Below are 18165 nucleotides of genomic sequence, written 5' to 3' on the forward strand. Positions count from 1 at the left end.
CAAAGTTATAAGGAACGAGAGAGAGAGGCAGAGAGAAGACAGCAAGATCACTCAGAGATGTGGAGCAGAAAACACTTCTAGCCTCCCAGGGTAGACAGTTTTTGCTTGTCTAGCATCTGGCTGAACATTGTCAGCAGCACCATTTTCTACTTCAGGGGCTCTCTCACCATTCTGTACAGTCCTGGGGATACAAGAGAAGTTGGCCTACTAAGTTCTTGCATTTGAGGCAGAAAAATGTGGCACAGGAATTGGTGACCATCGATCATCGTGAGAAACTATGAGCTGCTGCTCCAGGGATCCCTGGTGCTGCCCTGATTCCTGGGGCATCCGGGGCCTTGTTGTTCTGGCTCTTTCAATTCTGGGATGAAGGATGTCTGTGCTTACAACTCAAGAATCTAAATAGAATTTGTTATCATCACTGGGGTCCTAGCTCAAATCCATCTATAGGCCTGGTAGCAATCTGCACTGGGGTCCACTGTGTACCCTTAAGTTTTTTGCACAAAACAGCTCAAGGTATTTTTGATATTAATGAGTCTTAACTAACACAGATTTAGCTGGCTTCTCTATTTAAGGGGATGGTCCTGAGACTGTTTAAAGCAGAACAAGGCCTTCCTATCTGACTCTAGCCTTCAAGGTCATCATCAAGAAAACCCAACACTTAGCATTCTGCATGCATTGTGAAGCTTCCTTTGTGGATTTTCATTTTGTAAGTATGAAGATCTTGGAAAGAAATTCATAACCAAGGTATATTTTGAGAAGAATAGGATTAAAAGCTTATCAAATATAAACATGGCTCTACATAATGTATGATCCTTTGAACAGGAGCCCAAATCTACTCATGAAAGTAAAAGCTATTATTTCCTCTATCAGGCAACATTAAATGAAATTATAGTACTACCATCAAATTCAACTGTACACGAATAATTTTTCATTTCCTATGGTACTTTTCTTTATTAAAAATCTTTATTAAATAACAAAATATGCCTACTAATACAATAAGCACTTCCTCGAGCTCAATATTAATGACTTGGCACACAATTCAAGGCTGTCTCCACGAATGTAGGAAACACAGGACTTATGCCTTGTGATGCAGCCAACAGACTTGCACTGATATAACTGTAAAGACAAAAGAAAGCCTTCCAGGTTTATATAGGCCCAAGTCACAGGAGCGGTAAAGTATGCAGGGTGTTCAAATGGTGAGTTCTTGTCAAATCTGGATTCACAGAGCTGGATTATTAGAACTCCAAGATAATTGGTAAATGATTAAAAAGGAGAAAAAAGTTCAATGCAGAAGTAGCGCAAGTGATTAACAATGCTGTGATCTTTGCACACTCTGAACTAAAATGAAATGGAAACAATGGGGTCAGTGCCAATAAAATGCGATCCAAAAGTATGATGGGTTTGTTTTCTAAGTGTCTATCAGTAAGGAATAGTCTGGAAAAGACTGTGGGTAAATAGAAAGAGGCAGTTTAAAAGGTGATCTTTTGACTATCATACTTTATTTTTAATATAAATACGTCATAAAACTAATAGTACCAGACATCTTTTAAACAAGAATACATTTTTCTGTAGTATATCAAGCCATCATTTGATTAACACTGCAAAAAAATTTGAATGAGTAACTCTTAATTTGTTTATATAAAAAATTGAAATAAAACTTGTAAGATGAGAATAAACAAAATAAGAACCGATTCAATGTCCTAAAAGTCCTAAAATCTTGTCTCTGTGTTCCTTCACAATTTCAAAAATCATACACATCTACAGAAAGAATGCAGGTATTCTTAACATTGAACATTATTTACTAAACAACTTCACTTCTCTTCATGAATTTTGATTCCTTGGGCCAAAACCTAGCCAAAACACAAGCTGTGGTTCCTCTTCAACAAATTTCTAGCCGCTGTTCTGTACTGACCGAGTGGCTACTCTTGGCCCTGGAGGGCGAGATCATACCAACTCGTAGTATTTCCCAGTTTGGGGGTCAAAGTAACAGTTTAGACAAGGGTCGTACAACAGAGTCAACACTTCCTCGTCCTCTTCCACACTCAGATCTTCTTCACCTGTGGGGAGGGGGAACCACAGACACATTAGCTGCAGACCTGGCCTGGGTTCCTAAATGCCACATGAAGAAAGGCAACAGGAGGGATTGCTCTCTCCCCTGTGGGAGCTCTGAGCTGAGAAGGAGGAATGTTGTGGAGATGGTGACACACCATAAGGGCAGGGGAAGATCCAGAAGAAGTGACAGTGACCCAAAGGGCTAGCTTGCTTCACAATCAGGACAACAATGGGGACTTTTTTTTTTTTTTTTGCTTTCATAAAAGCGTATGAAAGAAGGCAGGCACAGGGCCAAAAGACTTAACAGTTATGTTCATTAGGATTAGGGAAATGAGAAGGATTCAAAATTAATTATCAGTTCTAAACGTGCACATGGTCCAGAGCTATAGGTAATTCAATAAAGCACAGATTCAATGACAAAATGGAAAACTAGTCTTCATTCCCGCATCCCCCAAAGGCTGCCAAACAAATACAAATAAAGATCATGTCATAGACAGATATATGATATGTAAAGGCGAGAACACATTTGGAAAACTGCATGTCATGCCATCTATAGTTTCAGTGGTAGGGATGGTCTGTGTTTGCTGGGAACATAAACATGGTCTGGTTTTTCTTGAGATGGTGATTTAGGCAGATTGGATGATGAGAATACTCACTACCTAAGTAATGAACAGTTTCAGTAAATGACATGAAATTCAAAGCAATGTTTGAGGATTGGCAATATAGCTCAGTGGGAAAACAATCTCTTAACAAGGCCTTAAGTCTCATCCCTAACTCTACAAAAAGAAACCTTTTTTTAAAAAACAACCAAAAAAACCCAACCAAGGTGCTTCCTGAGCTACCTGATGTTCCTAGGATTATGTACCTCGGTATTTGGAAGTGAATTCTTCAGAAAGTCTATGTAGTAGGAATTCAGGGGCTGAGATCCTGACCTCTAAGCCAGAGAGAAGAACAGTAGAGGAAAGGTAAAAGGGGCAATTAGCAAAACACTCCCTCCTAAAGGAAGTCTATATCTTGAGTCCAAGGACCAGTTCCCAAGGGCTTGGGTAGTAGGCATAAAACAAGGCACTTCAAGTAATGTAGGCTCAGCAAAACTGTTTATGAAAAGTGTGGATGAAAGTCTCTGTTCTAAGCAGGCAGGGCATAGGACTTTCATTCCAGTACTCAGGAAGCTGAAGCAGAATCCTAGGTTTGAGATTAGTTTGGATTATGACAAGACCGTGCTCAAAAACCAAAAACCCATGAATGATCTTAAACTTCCCTGCTCTGAGTAATGGAAGGTGACAGTGACTGGATTCCATTTTACCTGGTGCTTGGTCATCATTAGGACATTGACAGACTAGAAATAGGTTCAAGAATGTGACCAGATAGTGAGGATTTGAAACCAAACTATAGCCATCCTTCTTGCAATGATTGGAACATATTCAACGTGATCTTTCCAGGAGCCAGGCATTGAGCTAGGTGTTGGGGATATAGTGATTTTAAGACACAGATCTTGTACTCAAGGGGTGTGTACTGAAGTGGGGCAATGTGTAATCAGGGGAGTCACATTTCCTGGGAGGTGGAGTTTAAAACAGGTGCCTTGCTTGCTGTTATTTTACTGGCAGAACCTTGATGGCTCAGCACTGCTCACACACGAGCTCGCTGGGCACTGAGGGGCCTGCGGAAGAGGCAGGTGTTACTGTCCCTCTCTTACAGATGAGGGATCTAATCGCAAGATGAGACGGCTCATACAAAGTTGCCTGGTGAATTCAATGCAGTGTTAGGCGACAAACTCAGGTTTCAGTGTCTTTTGTAATGTTATATATAAAAAAATGAATTAAGAAGCATTAATCTGAGCTGGCTGGGGTGCTTTGGGTTCGTACATAATAAGCAAGCAGAAGACTATCTCAACATGAACAGTGAAACAAAACAGCTCAATAAGAAGCTGTCAAGCTAAGCTCTAGCTTAGGGACTGCCACTTTAACCAATCACATATATCTCTTGGCCTAGCTGTCAAACATGTCTCATAAAAGTTTCCTCTCGGTCCCCCTTTTAGTGGCGCCCCATCACGGTGGTCTGGCGATAAGTGATTCATGAGTTGTGTGCTCCAATAAGCTCTTTAAAATCTTAATGCACCTCAAATTATCTTTTGACACCATGCCTGATGGTTTTGTGAAGGGAGTGGTATAACACATTTAATTGGGAGCTATTACATTAAAAGATCTTAAACATAGCAAAGAGTAGAAAAAAGTGCCCTACATAGTCAAATATCAGATTTGGAAACAAAGGAAATTTAATTTTCCTTGTATCAGAAACGACTGGTCAGCATGACCTAGTCCACACGAATGAGCAGAGGCAAAGAGCTCATTAAGCCAAAATAAACTGGGCTAATATTTTTAACTCCATAGAAGAGAAAGCCTGGGAAAAGTGACAGCAGCCCTTCTTCCTTCAAGTACAATGGGTAACGTATGAGAAGTTAGGAAGAGTCTCCCAAGAAGTAGAACTGACCAGCAAACAGGATATATTCTGTACAGACTGTGAAGCCGGGACGGGGACAACCACTGACATAATTTTGTAGACAAACCTGCACAGGACAAGGAGCCAGATCCCAGTGATCTCTCCGTGCATTTGATGAGCTCCTGTGCCCTTAGCTATGATGGTTTATATCCTTGAAGTATGACAGGATCACGATGGATTAATCGCGTTGCTGACCCGAGCACCTGGCACAGTTTCTAATTAAGATCAGGAAGTCAGAGAAGAAAGTTTGTTTTTCCTTTCTTTCCTTTCATTGCTCTAGGAGTGGTCCCTGAGGCCCGCTTTCTATACTTCTTCCTCTAAGTGGAGAGGCTGGAAATTGCTTTCCAAATGTTCAGTCCATCTTAGAGATGACTGACCTCCTTTGGGGCCCCTTTGCACATCAAAGGAGACCGTGCATGTTCTTTACTTTCAAATATTAACTCCATCATCCTTTAATGTTTGACTGCTTCAGAGAATGGAAAGACTTCAGTTCATCAATAAATCTACTGTGTGCTCCCAATGTGACAGAGGTAGTCATGGCCATTTTGGATGAGAACTATCCATACACAAAAGAAAAGCAGCCACTAAAGATTAACAAGTGGTGAAATGGGGAGTCCACACTGCAGAGGTGCTGAGAGCAACTGCAGGCCCAGGCTCTGGCATGCCTGGGGACAAATGGGAGCTCCGTTGTGTGCCGCTTGTACGACTTCAGGTTAATTTGCCTCAGTGGACTTAGATTTCCTTATTTATGAACAATGCTTGCTTTATAGGGTTTTGTGGATATTTAAACTGAACCTTGAGATAGGCATAGCACAGAGGTGGGTCAATAAATGATAGTTCCTGTTACTATAAAAGCTAGTACTACAAATAAAATCATGGAGAATAAGCTGTAATGTAATAACTCAAAACAGCCAGAAGTACTGCCTACAAGTATGATTTGGGAAAGACTTTTTTCAGGCATGTGGCATGACAAATGTAGACAAAGTCCAGGGTGGGGTCCAAATCCCACGTTTGCCACATCGATGCTGTTGGACACTGTGGGAATTCACTGCTCGGAGCTTCTGTTTCCTGTATGTAAGTCAGGTGATTAATAGCAGCTGTCATAGATCTAAATGGGGTTAAGTAAGGTAATCTTCATCACACTGTTAGCACCCAGGAAAACAATTACAATAATCATCATGGAAAGTGTAGGCTATCCAAGATAGCTATAGAGTAGTATATTCATTTACAAATGATTCCCTTTTCCTGATTATTTGTTTGATTTATTTTGTTTTACTACCAAAAGAAAAAAAAAAGTAGAAGTGGATTTGAATGAACTCAAAAGCCCCCAGCTACTTTTATGTAGAATACTATGATGACTGTGTGTGTGTGTGTGTGTGTGTGTGTGTGTGTGTCTGTGCTAGTACTGGGCACTGCCCTTCAGTTTTTTTATTTTTTATTTAAGGGTGGCATTTTATCACTTGAGCCTTTTAGTGGTTAATTGGTGATAAAAGTCTCACAGACATTCTTACCTGGATGATATCCTCAAATCTCAGCCTCCTGAGTCTGGCAGTGGGTTTTTAAAAAAATGGTACTGGGGTTTGAACTTAAGAGTCTCACACTTGCTAAGCAAGTGCTCTATCACTTGACCTACTCCACCAGCCTATGAATTCCTCTTACAATACAGTCCTTAGACGGATGTGTGTGTGTGTGTATACATATACACCCACACATATATCCTTAGACCAATGTGATATATTCTTCAAGAAGTATGACTAATTTTTTACATCAGGTAGAATCATTGTTTAAATCGCTGGTAAATGATTGCAAGTCATTTTCTCTCAGGGATCTGCTATTGGATTTCCTGTCTTTATTCCATCAACATTTGGACAAACTAACCTCTAGCACATAAGAAATAGCACTATATACTTGTTTTGCATATTCAGTGCTTTTGCAAAAATACACATAAAATTTAAGCTGGTGCTAGTAAATGAGAAAACCTGCTGCATTTTCCAACCAGTCAGAAATCTTTCAAGATAAAAATAACCATTCTAATAGGCCCTGGGTCATTATCACCCAACTTTGCAAAGGGGTCAAGGTAAATCCAACTCATTAGTAGCGGTTCTGCTACACAATGCATACAAACTGGAACAGTGACTGCTGTATAAATGCATCTGTTCCAGTGCATATCACTACAGAGCCCGAACTTCATATACTGTAACCACAGGACTAAGATAGGTTCTCTGGGTGTTGGAACCAAAACTTTAAATGGATGGATTTAAAAACTACCAGCAATGACATTTGTACAAAAATTGGGTGAGATTGTATATAATTTTACATTGAGATAAGTACTTTAAACATACATAAAAGGTTTTGTTTTCATTGTAACTTAATTTTCAAAGGCTCCAACTTACATCATTTTGCCAGTGCAGTCCCTACATAATGAAATTATAATATCATTAAGCAATTACCACTATGATGTCAAGCATTGGATATGTTTTGAAAGGCAATTATCCTGCATGGGTATGGGGTAATTTTCAATTATATTCTTGGATAGTGCAGAATTTGTTTTTGCTCAAAATGCTAAATTGCTCTTTTTAAAGACTGGCTACAGAAGCTCTAAGAGGACAAATTAACAAATAAAATCATTTTCGGCTACCAGGCTAAGAGCATCTGTACGGGGGTCCAAATTGCATTTTTACTCTTCTCCACATCAAAAAGCCATTCCTGGTGAAATAAAATTACCTTTCAGATGCTAATCCATTTACAAACTTTCAGCCTCATCCCCTTTGAAATTGGTTAACAGCAATAAAGAAGAAAATCCAACAGAGCCAGACCAAATGGAGCAATACTGCCTGTTCCTCCCTTCATATCAGCTTGAGTAAATTACCTCTCTGGTTCACCTTTGAGAGCCAATTAATTGAAATGTTTAATTATCTGTATTTATTGCATTTTAACTGTGGATAATTAAAAAAAACCTGATATGTGCAAAGCTAAATCTTCAAGTTTGAAAAGAAGCCATGTAGCACCAGTTTATCAGAGTTTAAAAAAAAATCTCTGAATCAAGACAACTGTACTTGATTTTCAATTTTCTGATGCTGCCATCTAGGACTTTTTTTTCCTAAAGTTAATGCATTTTCTCTCTCATATAGATTTTGAGAACCGATTGACTGTATTTTTATATGCATACTAATCCACTATTGTTTAAACAATTCACTGGTGAGGGATCACTGTGCAGAGCCCTCAGCCTGAAGATCGATAAAGAGGACATATAAGATTCAGCTGAGGACTAGATGCTTGAAAATCAGGCCCCAGAATCCCTAATCAGAGGGCAAAATGAACTTGCACTTAAATCTGGAAGGTCCACCACGAAATGCTGAATTTTGGACCTCAGTAAATGCACGTCTTCAGATAGGAGAAAAATTACAAACCAGGGGAAAAAAAAACCCAAACTAGAACTGAAGAAAAGATACTTTCTTCTAGTGGAAAGCTATATTGTTTCTGGAAGGCAAATAACATGTCTGTGATTACAGTTTGGGGGCCATTGGGAAATAAGAACCTTGTGCAAAAACTAGAGGCTATATTTCATTTGGAAGATGTCATTTTAAGGGTCATGTCGAGGGTTTGGGTGGTTAATTAGGGGTTCTTGCAATTTCACTCCCTCCAGGTAGTCTATACTTTCAAACGTGCAGTGATTCCAATGTGGTACTGACAGTGTGTGGTTTGCAGCTCTGATCTCATTTTGTCACCTGTGAAGGAAGGTTCCTAGCCAAGCTACGGGGCTCAGAAGACTTACAGGGGCGAACAGTCCGATTTGGTGCAAGGTGCCAACATTGAGAAAATGAAAATGCATCTCAAGTCTATCAAGGAACGCTGGGCCCATGTTCTGGGCCAGGACCTTTTTTGGATTGTCTGTGGTTCCTGGAGGTGGGGGTAGGATGGGTTTAGAATGGGGAAGAGAGAGCCTCAGGCACAAGCAATGTGCTGGTTTGCATTTCTCTGGGAGAGGTCATTTCTAGTGTCCCTGAAATGAAGTCCTTTCTACTTAAGGGCAGCTTTGTTGATTTCCTCCTCTCCCATCACTTTCTCTGTAGAGAAGAGACCTATGGAGTCAGAATAGCTATAGTATCTCTTTCTCCTGAATGTAAAAAGAGAACAAAAGGTAACTAGATGCCTTCAGGGGAAGGAAGACGGAAGACTCACTGCATTCAACAATGGCCTAAAGATTATGAACCACTTTATAAACTAAGAGTCTAAGTGGGAATGCCAGGGGTCTACATAAAGTGCTTAGCAGAGTCCGTGTTAATCAGAAAGCTTATTAGAATCACAGTGAACATTGCAGTCACATGGTTCTTATTAATCTGAGTGGGAATTCTCTGATCATGTTGCAGTGTTGGATGAAGGGGTGTCAACTCTCTTTCAGGTAGCCCTATGGAAGGATCCTTCTTCACACTCTGTGGGTCTGTGACTCAAGCTGGTAATGTGGGGAAAATACATTACCTCATGCTCATGCTAGGCAGTGTTGGAAGAAACTGTCACGGGGTAAAGCACAGAAAACTCCATACAATGACAGGCATACAGCAGTGCCTCATCATTCATCATTGTTAGCTTTTATTATTAGTTTGACATCACAATATTGATCTTATAAGAATTGGTCATCTTCTTTGCATTTCTTTTTGCCAGTCCTGGGGCTTGAACTCAGGGCCTAAGTATTGTCACTGGCTTCTTTTTGCTCAAGGCTAGCACTCTACCTTTTGAGCCACAGTGCTACTTCTGGCTTTTTTTTTTTTTTTTTTTACATATGTAGTGCTGAGGAATCGAATCCAGGGCTTCCTGTCTATGAGGCAAGCACTCTGCCATTAGGCCATAGTCCCAGCCCTCTTTTTTTTTTTTGAGACAGTCTTGCTATATAACCTAGGCTGGGCTTGAACTTGCAATCTTTTTGCCTCTGATTTCTGAGTGCGGGCATTACAGGTGTATACCACCACACCTGGATTTGCTTTGCAACTTCAATAAATCTTTGAGGTACAAAGATGATCAAAACAATAGCTCAAATCATCCTCAAGTCTTCCATGGGCCCAAAACCCATTCAACTCTTCAAATATTAAGGGGTTTTGCTATGCTACCATGTTGGACTTTAGGACCAAAGATGCTTAATGAAGCAAGACTTTTGGACTTTTTTTTTTGTCAGTCTGTGGGGCTTGAACTCAGGGCCTGAGTGCTGTCCTTGAGCTTTTTTTTTGTTCAAGGATAGCACTCTACCAATTAAGCCACGGGTTCCCTTTCCTGATTTTTTAGTTGTTAGTTGGGAGGTAAAAGTCTCAAAGATTTTCCTGCCTGGGCTGGCTTTGAACCTTGATACACAGATCTCAGCCTCCTGAGTAGCTAGAATTACAGGTGTAAGCCACCAGTGCCTGGCTTATTTTTAGACAGTTTTAGGCAAATGCCAGGAAATTATGTAACTGTAAATAGAATGACCATGAAAAGACCCTTCTATTGGAGAGAACAACTGCCAGACACCCCTTTCTTGAGCTTGCTATGAGGACTCATGAGACTTCTGTAAATTCTTTATTAGTAATTTGACTATTACACCTAAAAAAAGAAGCAATCACTGCCTGCTTATATATTCTGTGAAACTGATTGCTGTTCATAAAGGAATATCCTGTGTGGCACTGTCATAAAGACTGTACTAGAATATTATTTTATGAGACTCGTGCTCCTCCAAAACTGCTTTGGATTGTCTTTCTTACTCAAAATCTATGTGAACCACAAGAGAGGTCTACAGGCTGAAGAGAGAGGTCATTATTATTCTATTTCGGAGCTGGTAGGTATGAATAATTTAAGGGTCATATCGGTAAAGGAACAAATGTCAAAAACAAATTGACAACTATTCTTTGAGCAAAGTATGGTTCATTTTCAAAAGGTCAGCTTGGTAGTTTCCTTGAGTAAGTTCTGAAATCTTCACTTCCCATTTTTACATTTCGCACAAGCTCCAGGAAAACACATTTTTAGTAAGTGTTAAGGGCACCCTTGGCTTGCAGTAATTGATATTCAGCAAGTGTATTACAGCCCAGGAGGAACTGTGAAGAGCTGGCAGTTTCTCCATCCAGTTGGGTAGCAGGGATCAGAGTGCGACAACGTTCCTGCCGGCTGCTCTGCTCACTTAAAAGTGGCATTTACACTTGAGACACTCTGCCTAAGCAGAAATTGGCTAGGACACAAACTCTGATTGTATAAAGTAGGGCTAGAACCTCTGGCTCAAGGGCCAGATGTAACTCATGCACTTTCTTTTGTATGGCCTGAGAAAGTTTTCTAGAATTTTGCATTGGTCAGGCCATCTTTCTCTGCTGTTAAAATGAAGTCCCACTTCCAGCTTGCACCAATGCATTTTTGGTCTCTATCTGTGATAGAGATAAGATGGTTCACTGAATGAATCTCTTCACCAATCTAAGTGAATTATGTGGAAGTTAATAATAGTACTCATTGCTTGTAGTCTGTGGTAAGAACTGACCTGCACATGTGGGCCCAGACAGAACACAGGGAGGGAGAATTAATGTTAGCTTTGTTTTATTTTGAGACAGGGTCTCAGTATGTAAGCCCGGAACTTACAATCTTCTTGTCTTATCCTCCTGAAGGCTGGAATTGTAGATGTGTGCCACCATGCCCAGTGTAGCTATTATCTTTATCCTAAAACTGAAAGTGGGTGATCTGCTTTCCCTTTGAATTAGCCCATACAAATCATGCTCACAAACCAGTGAAATGTCCCATTCTTATTTGAACACTGACTGGACATTTGACCTTGGGCAAGTCACCTAACTCTTTGAGCAAACTGAGGACACTAGTGTTTGCAACTGGTTCATCAGAAGCCCAAGGCAGAATCCTTAGATCTTAACTCCTCCTTTAGCCAGAGTAGCTCAGCTTTTATCTCTAGTATATTAAGATTTCATTTGAAAGATCCTAACATATGGTAAAATTATGCATATAAATGAAGTTTATGAACTGCTGCCTCACATCATCTTTAATTTTTTAATTGCTAGAAATGTATGAGCTTAAGCCCAATACCGTCATGTTTGGACTCTAGAAATATGCCAACTGTATCACCATGATGGGGGAAATCAAAGGTGAGATGTCTGTGATCTTCCCTACCATTTTTTTTTCCTATGGTTGGTGTAAGAGATAGCCAGTTAAATAACATTCCTTACCATCCTTCCTTTCCTTTCTCCCCTCTTATTTTCTCCTAATGAGAATTTAGAGATTCTAATACATGCCAGCAGCTGCATCAGGACAAGGGATCCAAGGGCAAGCAAACTGATCTGTTTCTGCTCTTAAACTAAGGGAGGAAGACAAGAAACCAGTAGAAACAAACAACCCCCGCCCCAAACCCAAGATCGACAACCTGTGAAGAGTCTTGAGGGAAATGCTAGAAGGTAAAATGAGAAGATAGAGTAGGTGTTCTGAGCAACTTAGGTGAGGCTCTGTGGGAAGCCTAGTGGAAGGAGACGGCTACATGCAAGGACTTGGGCTGGGTAGAACCATGGCCCAATGACTGGGCTTTGTTCAGCCACCCACCCTTTGGCTGTGGCTGCCATCTTGAAAACTATGGCTATCATTCCTAATAAGCAGCAATGTCCAGGGCTGAAATGGTAACAGCTGGTGTCTGTCTGTTGGTCTCTCCTTAAGAGCTAGGCATTTAGCACTTGAGGAAAATACCTACAGAAAAGTATGATTTTTCAATCACTAGTTTTATTTATTCTTTTTTGAGAAGGTAATCTATTAACTTGGTTCAAAACTCAGAATATAAAAATATAGTTGTTACGCTATGGGGCCAGGCTGCTTGAGTTCAAATCCTAGTTCTGCCTTTGTACTTGTGGGACTTAAAAACTCTGTGCCTCAGTTTCCTCAGCTGTAACACAGGTATACCTGAGAACACATACAGGGTTATTCTCATAGTGATGTGAGGAGGGATAAATGTAACAGTCTCTGGCATATAGTAAATGCTAAATGAATGGTGCAATGCAACAGAAACTTTAAGGAAGAGTTACAAACTTCCAAGAACTGCACCTCCTTTTCTTTTTTAATAAGAACTGGAAATATAAGCCATTATTTTGTTTTACAAATGCTTTATAGGGATGGATGGAAACCCTATCTCAGTATGTGAGAGCCTGAAAAGCCGAGCTGTGAGAAAGGATTGGGAGTTTTGGAAGGCTTTCTTGCAACATATTCTCAGAACACTGAGAGTTTCCTGGAAAGGGCAATCAGGAATTCAGATTTCTATCCCGGGTGTGGGGGTAGACTAAGGTTTACACAAGTTGTAAACTGTTTACATTTTAGCTCCCATTCCCAAGAAAAGGAGGAACTCTACCACTTGTATACAAAATATTGCCACATGTTGATATTTATACCTTACTTTCTGCTTGAATTTCCCTATACAAAACAAATAAAAACCTTGGTTAATGGAACCTTGGGATCTGAAGCTGGAGGTACCCCAAAGCCCCTGGTACCTCAAACCTCAGTTCCACCGGGCCCATTGGTCCAGTTTCCCTTACTACCTTGTTTCTGGTCCATGGGTTAAGGGGCACGTGGCTGGTTGCAACATCAGTGTATAGGCCAGTACTTAATGGTGCTAGGCTGGGTAAAAGTACACGAGTACTATGCATGGTTAACCAAATAGGAAATAGTTTTTGATAGTATGAAGTAACTACAAACCATCCAAGCACGTGAGAAGAGGGGAAGGGGCCAGATGAAAAAACTAAGGGTGATAGGCAGAAGGGGCTTCTGATCTGATTAACACTGGCCAGCACATTTCCAAGTACTCTGAATTTAATTTGTTCTCAGAGGAAGTTCTGTTTACCTTCAACATAATGGAGTTCCTGCTGCCAGAACTGAGCTGTGACATGGAGACTTTAAGATATTCTTCCAGCCACTTATTACTAATATATATCTTGAATGCCTTTGCTCAAGGACCACACTCTCAGTTCCTGTGGCCTACTTAGCACACTTAACATATTATTTGTTCCTTCACAGCAAGGTCTCCTCCTGACAGTCAAGATTCTATTTTTCTGTCATAAGTAATTACAAATGTATACCTCTACAAAGATTCCCAATTTGAGAAGCATAATCTATTTCACACAGTAAATCACAGAGACATCTCCATCCCTTAGGTGACCAAAATGTACAGCTTGGATGTATGAGCTCTCACTTGGAACTTCCATACCTGAAGAAAAATGGGGAGGCTCCACTTTCCTCCTTGGAACAATTCAGAAAAAACAAAACAAAAACCACCACCACCACCAAAAAAACCCTCCAAACCCAATAATCTGGCCCTTCTGTTGGACCAATTTATATTGGTTCTACTTTCATATTTTTTTAAAAAAGCTTTAGGTATGGTGCTTTTGTCTTCAAAATTCAACCTACAACATTGTCTCACTGAATTCTGCTGAGGTTATCTGTCATTCCAATTATGCACTTGACATCATCCCTGAGACTCCCCTCTCAGCCCCTCTGTTTTCACCAAAGATTCTTTAGTGTTCTTCCACCTTGTATCCTGACAGGAAGCAAGTCCCCTCCTTATAACCAGAAGCTAACTCCAACTTCATGGCTCTTGCCCACAAAGGGGGGTGCCAGGATCACTTTCCTTACTGCTTCCTTCTGGTGCTGACATTGCTAATACCTAGTGTAGCAAGGTGACAGCTTCACTTCAATGAAAAAGCTGTGTCTCTGCATTAAGGAAGCTGTGTACAGGCATGTGTCACTTAGCAATGAGGACATGTTCTGAGAACTGCAATGTTTGCCAGTTTTGTTGTGGTTTGGGTATCACAGTGGGGCTTGCTACTTATGGAAACTTAGAGGCTATACCTCAGTCTCCTGATGTGGCTGGCCTCTTACACAGAAAATGGGATGTACAAGTCGAGTCTGCTGTTGGTGTGGCACGGCATACTGTTTAACAGTAAACTTTTCTGTTTTGGAAGTAGGAGTACATTCTAAAATAATGACAAAAGTATAGCAGTGACAGTCATGTATTATCATCATGTGTTATGGGCTGTACATAATTACATGGTAATGTGCTTTCTTGTCACTGGCAGACAGCTCTGTTTATAACAGCATTACCACACACATAAGCAATGCAGGGCAGTGTGATACTACAATGGCTATGCCATCACTAGGAAATTCTCAGCTCCAATAAAAGCCCATGGGATAATTGTCATATACGGTGTTGACTGAAATATCATGTGGGGGTGCGGCTATATCTCAGTGATGTTGAAGGGTTGGCTGTGCTTTATAATCATTCCAACAAGTAGAATCTGGTAGGCACTATTCTAAGAGCTCATACAGTAAAGCATAATTAATACCTCGTTGAATCTTCATATGAAAGTAGCAGATGGGCACTATCTAGTGTTAGTATTATTTTACAAAGGCAGTTACTGAAAGTCCTAGAGGTTCACACTGAAGGTCACTGATACCAAAGCCAGGCATTTATGCCTTAGATAATATTTTGCCCTAGGATGAATCAACTGTAGAACAGTAGCAATTTCTCTGTATTCGATGTTGGGAAAAAAACACACCACTCTAAAAAAATGAGTCATAGGTTATCTCATTTTAGACATATAAACCTAAATGATGAACATTTAATGAAGACAGTGGTTTATTTTCTCTATTTAGAGCATTGTTTTTGTGTTTTTATGCATAGCATTTTTCATATTCCCACCTTGAGCACTCAGACTTCCAGAGGAATCCGGATGCTGCTCTGCTGACTGTTGGCCGGGAGGAACAATTGGTGGGCTCAACATGTTTAACCAGTCCCTAAAGAGAAAGTAAAACAAATGAACAGTATTGTAATTCCTTACATAGCTTTTGTTTTCCCTGCAATCTTACTTCTCTTCCTGAAGCTTCCACAGAGAAATATTTCTTTATCCACCTGGACACCCCTTCAAGAAGTCTAGATAGTAATACTCCATCTTGTAAATTGTTAATATGGAGATCAGTCACGTAACTAGCCAGTTGTTTGGTAAATATATTAAGTGATACTGTTTCTAAGTTTATTATTATTACCAGTAAATAGTAGCACCATTTTTTTCTTACCTAAAAAGTTATTTCAATAACTCATAAGAACTGTAGTAGAGTCAGTGTTCCTTATGTTCTTTGGGTAAGAAAGTCTGATAGTGTCCCATGTTACGTGCATGGATGTCAACGTTCCCCATGTAACTGCAATCAGGGGTCATTCTTGGAGTTGCCATGGGACTGCCACAGATGCTTGGGGTGGGATGAATCATATCCACTGTGGGCTGTAGAGCCACAGAAGGCAACAGAGGGGGAGAGGATTCTTGGGCCTCAAGAAACTTACTAATGAAAAGTTCTCCTTCAAGCCCATTCTGCATTCTCTGCTCAAATTTCTGCCTGCTCTGATATCTTTACTCTCCTTTCTTCTCTTCATTTCCATTCTCTTGTTCCCTTTCTGGGGATAAGGTTGGTGACTTCCAAAGTCATAAGTCACTGTGTGCTCTACTTCTGATCTGTAAACTTGCTCTCCTGAGCTTCTTAGGTGTAAGAGGGAGGGCAGAGTAATGTACAGAATTTTCCAGTATGAATTGTTTCTTCATGGATACTAGCACCTGTAATTGTTTACCTCTTTTTTCTTGACAAGACCATGTCCTAATGACTAAATAAGTTCTTCCTAAGTTTCTGTATTTCCTATTCTTTATCTACAATGAAATATATTCCTAATCAAGAGCCAAGCACACAAGCTCTCAAGACCAAGCCAGGCCCCAAGTTTCTAAAAGTAAGAATTTGGCTAAGTCACTTAATATTACTATCCTTCATCTACAAAAGGAAAGATAATAATACTTCACAGTCTGGTTGTCAGGATTAAGTGGATGTCAAACATTTGGCATGGAGCTGGATACACAGTTATCTTTCAATACATTTCAGCTATGGCACCATTATCAATGAAGATCATTGGTAATTACCTTGACCTTACCAACAATGACCAACTTTTGTGAGAATTATACCAGTAAAGCACCAAATGACTGACTACCAGTTCATACAGCTGAGCTTTTCCTTGCAAGCCACATTTGTCAGTATAAAAAGTACTTCACTGTAAAAATGACTCCATTCCTATTTATAATATTTTTGAGACTTCATTCACTGTTCACCACAGCCATCACTAGATTATGGCTGGTGAAGTGAGGGGTGAGCATGCTGTGTAATTGAATTTCATCATAATACATGAAGGGCAGCAGAAAGGACTTGTCACTGACTTACTTCCAAGCTAATAGGGCATTTTCTGATAAGTACCTTTTATTTCATCCATTTAATTAGAGCAGGCCAAAAAATTCCCACATTACAGAAAATTACGAGGTCATATACAAATTACCAGCCAGTGACCTCATCACTCAATAAAAGAGGAAAAAAAATGCTATCATCTGATGACAGCTCAGCTATAGCCCAGGAACTTTGCATCATGGCAGAAGATGTGCCTAACTCTCTTGGTTCACAGACTGAGGGAGTTACAGGTGGCTATGGTTGTGAACATGTCATGAAAAGCAAGATATTTACTTTTCAGGCCAATGATTTTGTTAGTGTTATTCCTTCTCAACAGTTACTACGGAGAGAACTGGTTTCTTTTTTTTTTTCTTGTGATCAAAAAATAATCTCAGATTTATAGAGAAGTGGCAAGATTTCAAAGACCTTCTGTATGTCCTTCATCAAGATTCCAATTTCACCATATTTGTTAGCAATCATCAAGTGTTGTTAACTATTGTTGACATTGTATAGTCTGAAAAGTAATCTAAATGTTTACATTTTAAGTGGTTTCTTCCCTTCTTGCTGATTTCTATTTAAAAATAGTTGAGTACATAAAACACTAATGATTTAAAAGTTAAAAATACACAGAAAGGTATATCCAGGTAAGAGTCATGTCATTTTATCTCTTTCTGTCTAAACCTCCAACCCCATCCTCTCTATCTGTTGTTCTACCATGTGGATTTATCATGATTTTCTTCTACTACTGCCCTATTTGGACATGTTTTCTAATACTTAGACTTATTTGGTTATTCTTCATGAGATAAATCTGAATTTTAATTACCTCTAATCATACTATTCTGGCTTCATGTAGTTCTTATATGAACCTATGGATCAATTGATTGAACTAGATCTTCTCAAACAAGATCTGAAAAGGAAAGGCAGTATTCCACTGAAGATGGAGCTAAGAGGAGTTAAACTTTGATGGTGACCACATTTCCTGTAATATGAAGGAAACTAGTTTAAAGAGAAAACAAACGACCTTGCAGTCTGGATTCTGGGGGAAGGCAATAGTACAGCCAGGGAATGAACTGGGCAACTGTGGAAATGTGAGATGAAATAAGGTAGGGGTTTGGTTTAGCACAAGAAGAATCTGAGTCCTTAGTAGCTGCTTCATTTGAACATGTGCCAGCACTATTTAGATATCTATTACTAAGTCCTAGCCTTAGTTCTCAAATGTGTTGATGTATTTCTGAAGCCATTGTCAGCATCCTAGTCCATTCCTCTAGCATCTACTCCTTACTCTTTTATTTATTTATTTATTTTTTGGCCAGTCCTGGGCCTTGGACTCAGGGCCTGAGCACTGTCCCTGGCTTTTTCCTGCTCAAGGCTAGCACT

The 18165-nt window shown here is 39.9% G+C and overlaps 1 protein-coding gene across 3 annotated transcripts in view; it reads right to left on the reverse strand.

Annotated features, from left to right (window-relative positions):
- Positions 1-1446: 1446 nt before the first annotated feature.
- The window catches only part of Cfap20dc (CFAP20 domain containing), a 197492-nt gene continuing 180773 nt past the window's right edge, over positions 1447-18165 (reverse strand). For all 3 annotated transcript variants that reach the window (XM_048356061.1, XM_048356059.1, XM_048356058.1), the window contains 2 exons: positions 15236-15330; positions 1447-2057 (listed from right to left, as the gene is read on the reverse strand). In XM_048356061.1, coding sequence (XP_048212018.1) covers positions 1945-2057; positions 15236-15330 — 208 coding nt within the window. In that variant the 3' untranslated portion in view covers positions 1447-1944. The remainder of the gene's footprint in view (positions 2058-15235; positions 15331-18165) is intronic.

Source organism: Perognathus longimembris, chromosome 10 (genome assembly GCF_023159225.1).
Source record: "Perognathus longimembris pacificus isolate PPM17 chromosome 10, ASM2315922v1, whole genome shotgun sequence".
Lineage (NCBI taxonomy): Eukaryota > Metazoa > Chordata > Mammalia > Rodentia > Heteromyidae > Perognathus > Perognathus longimembris.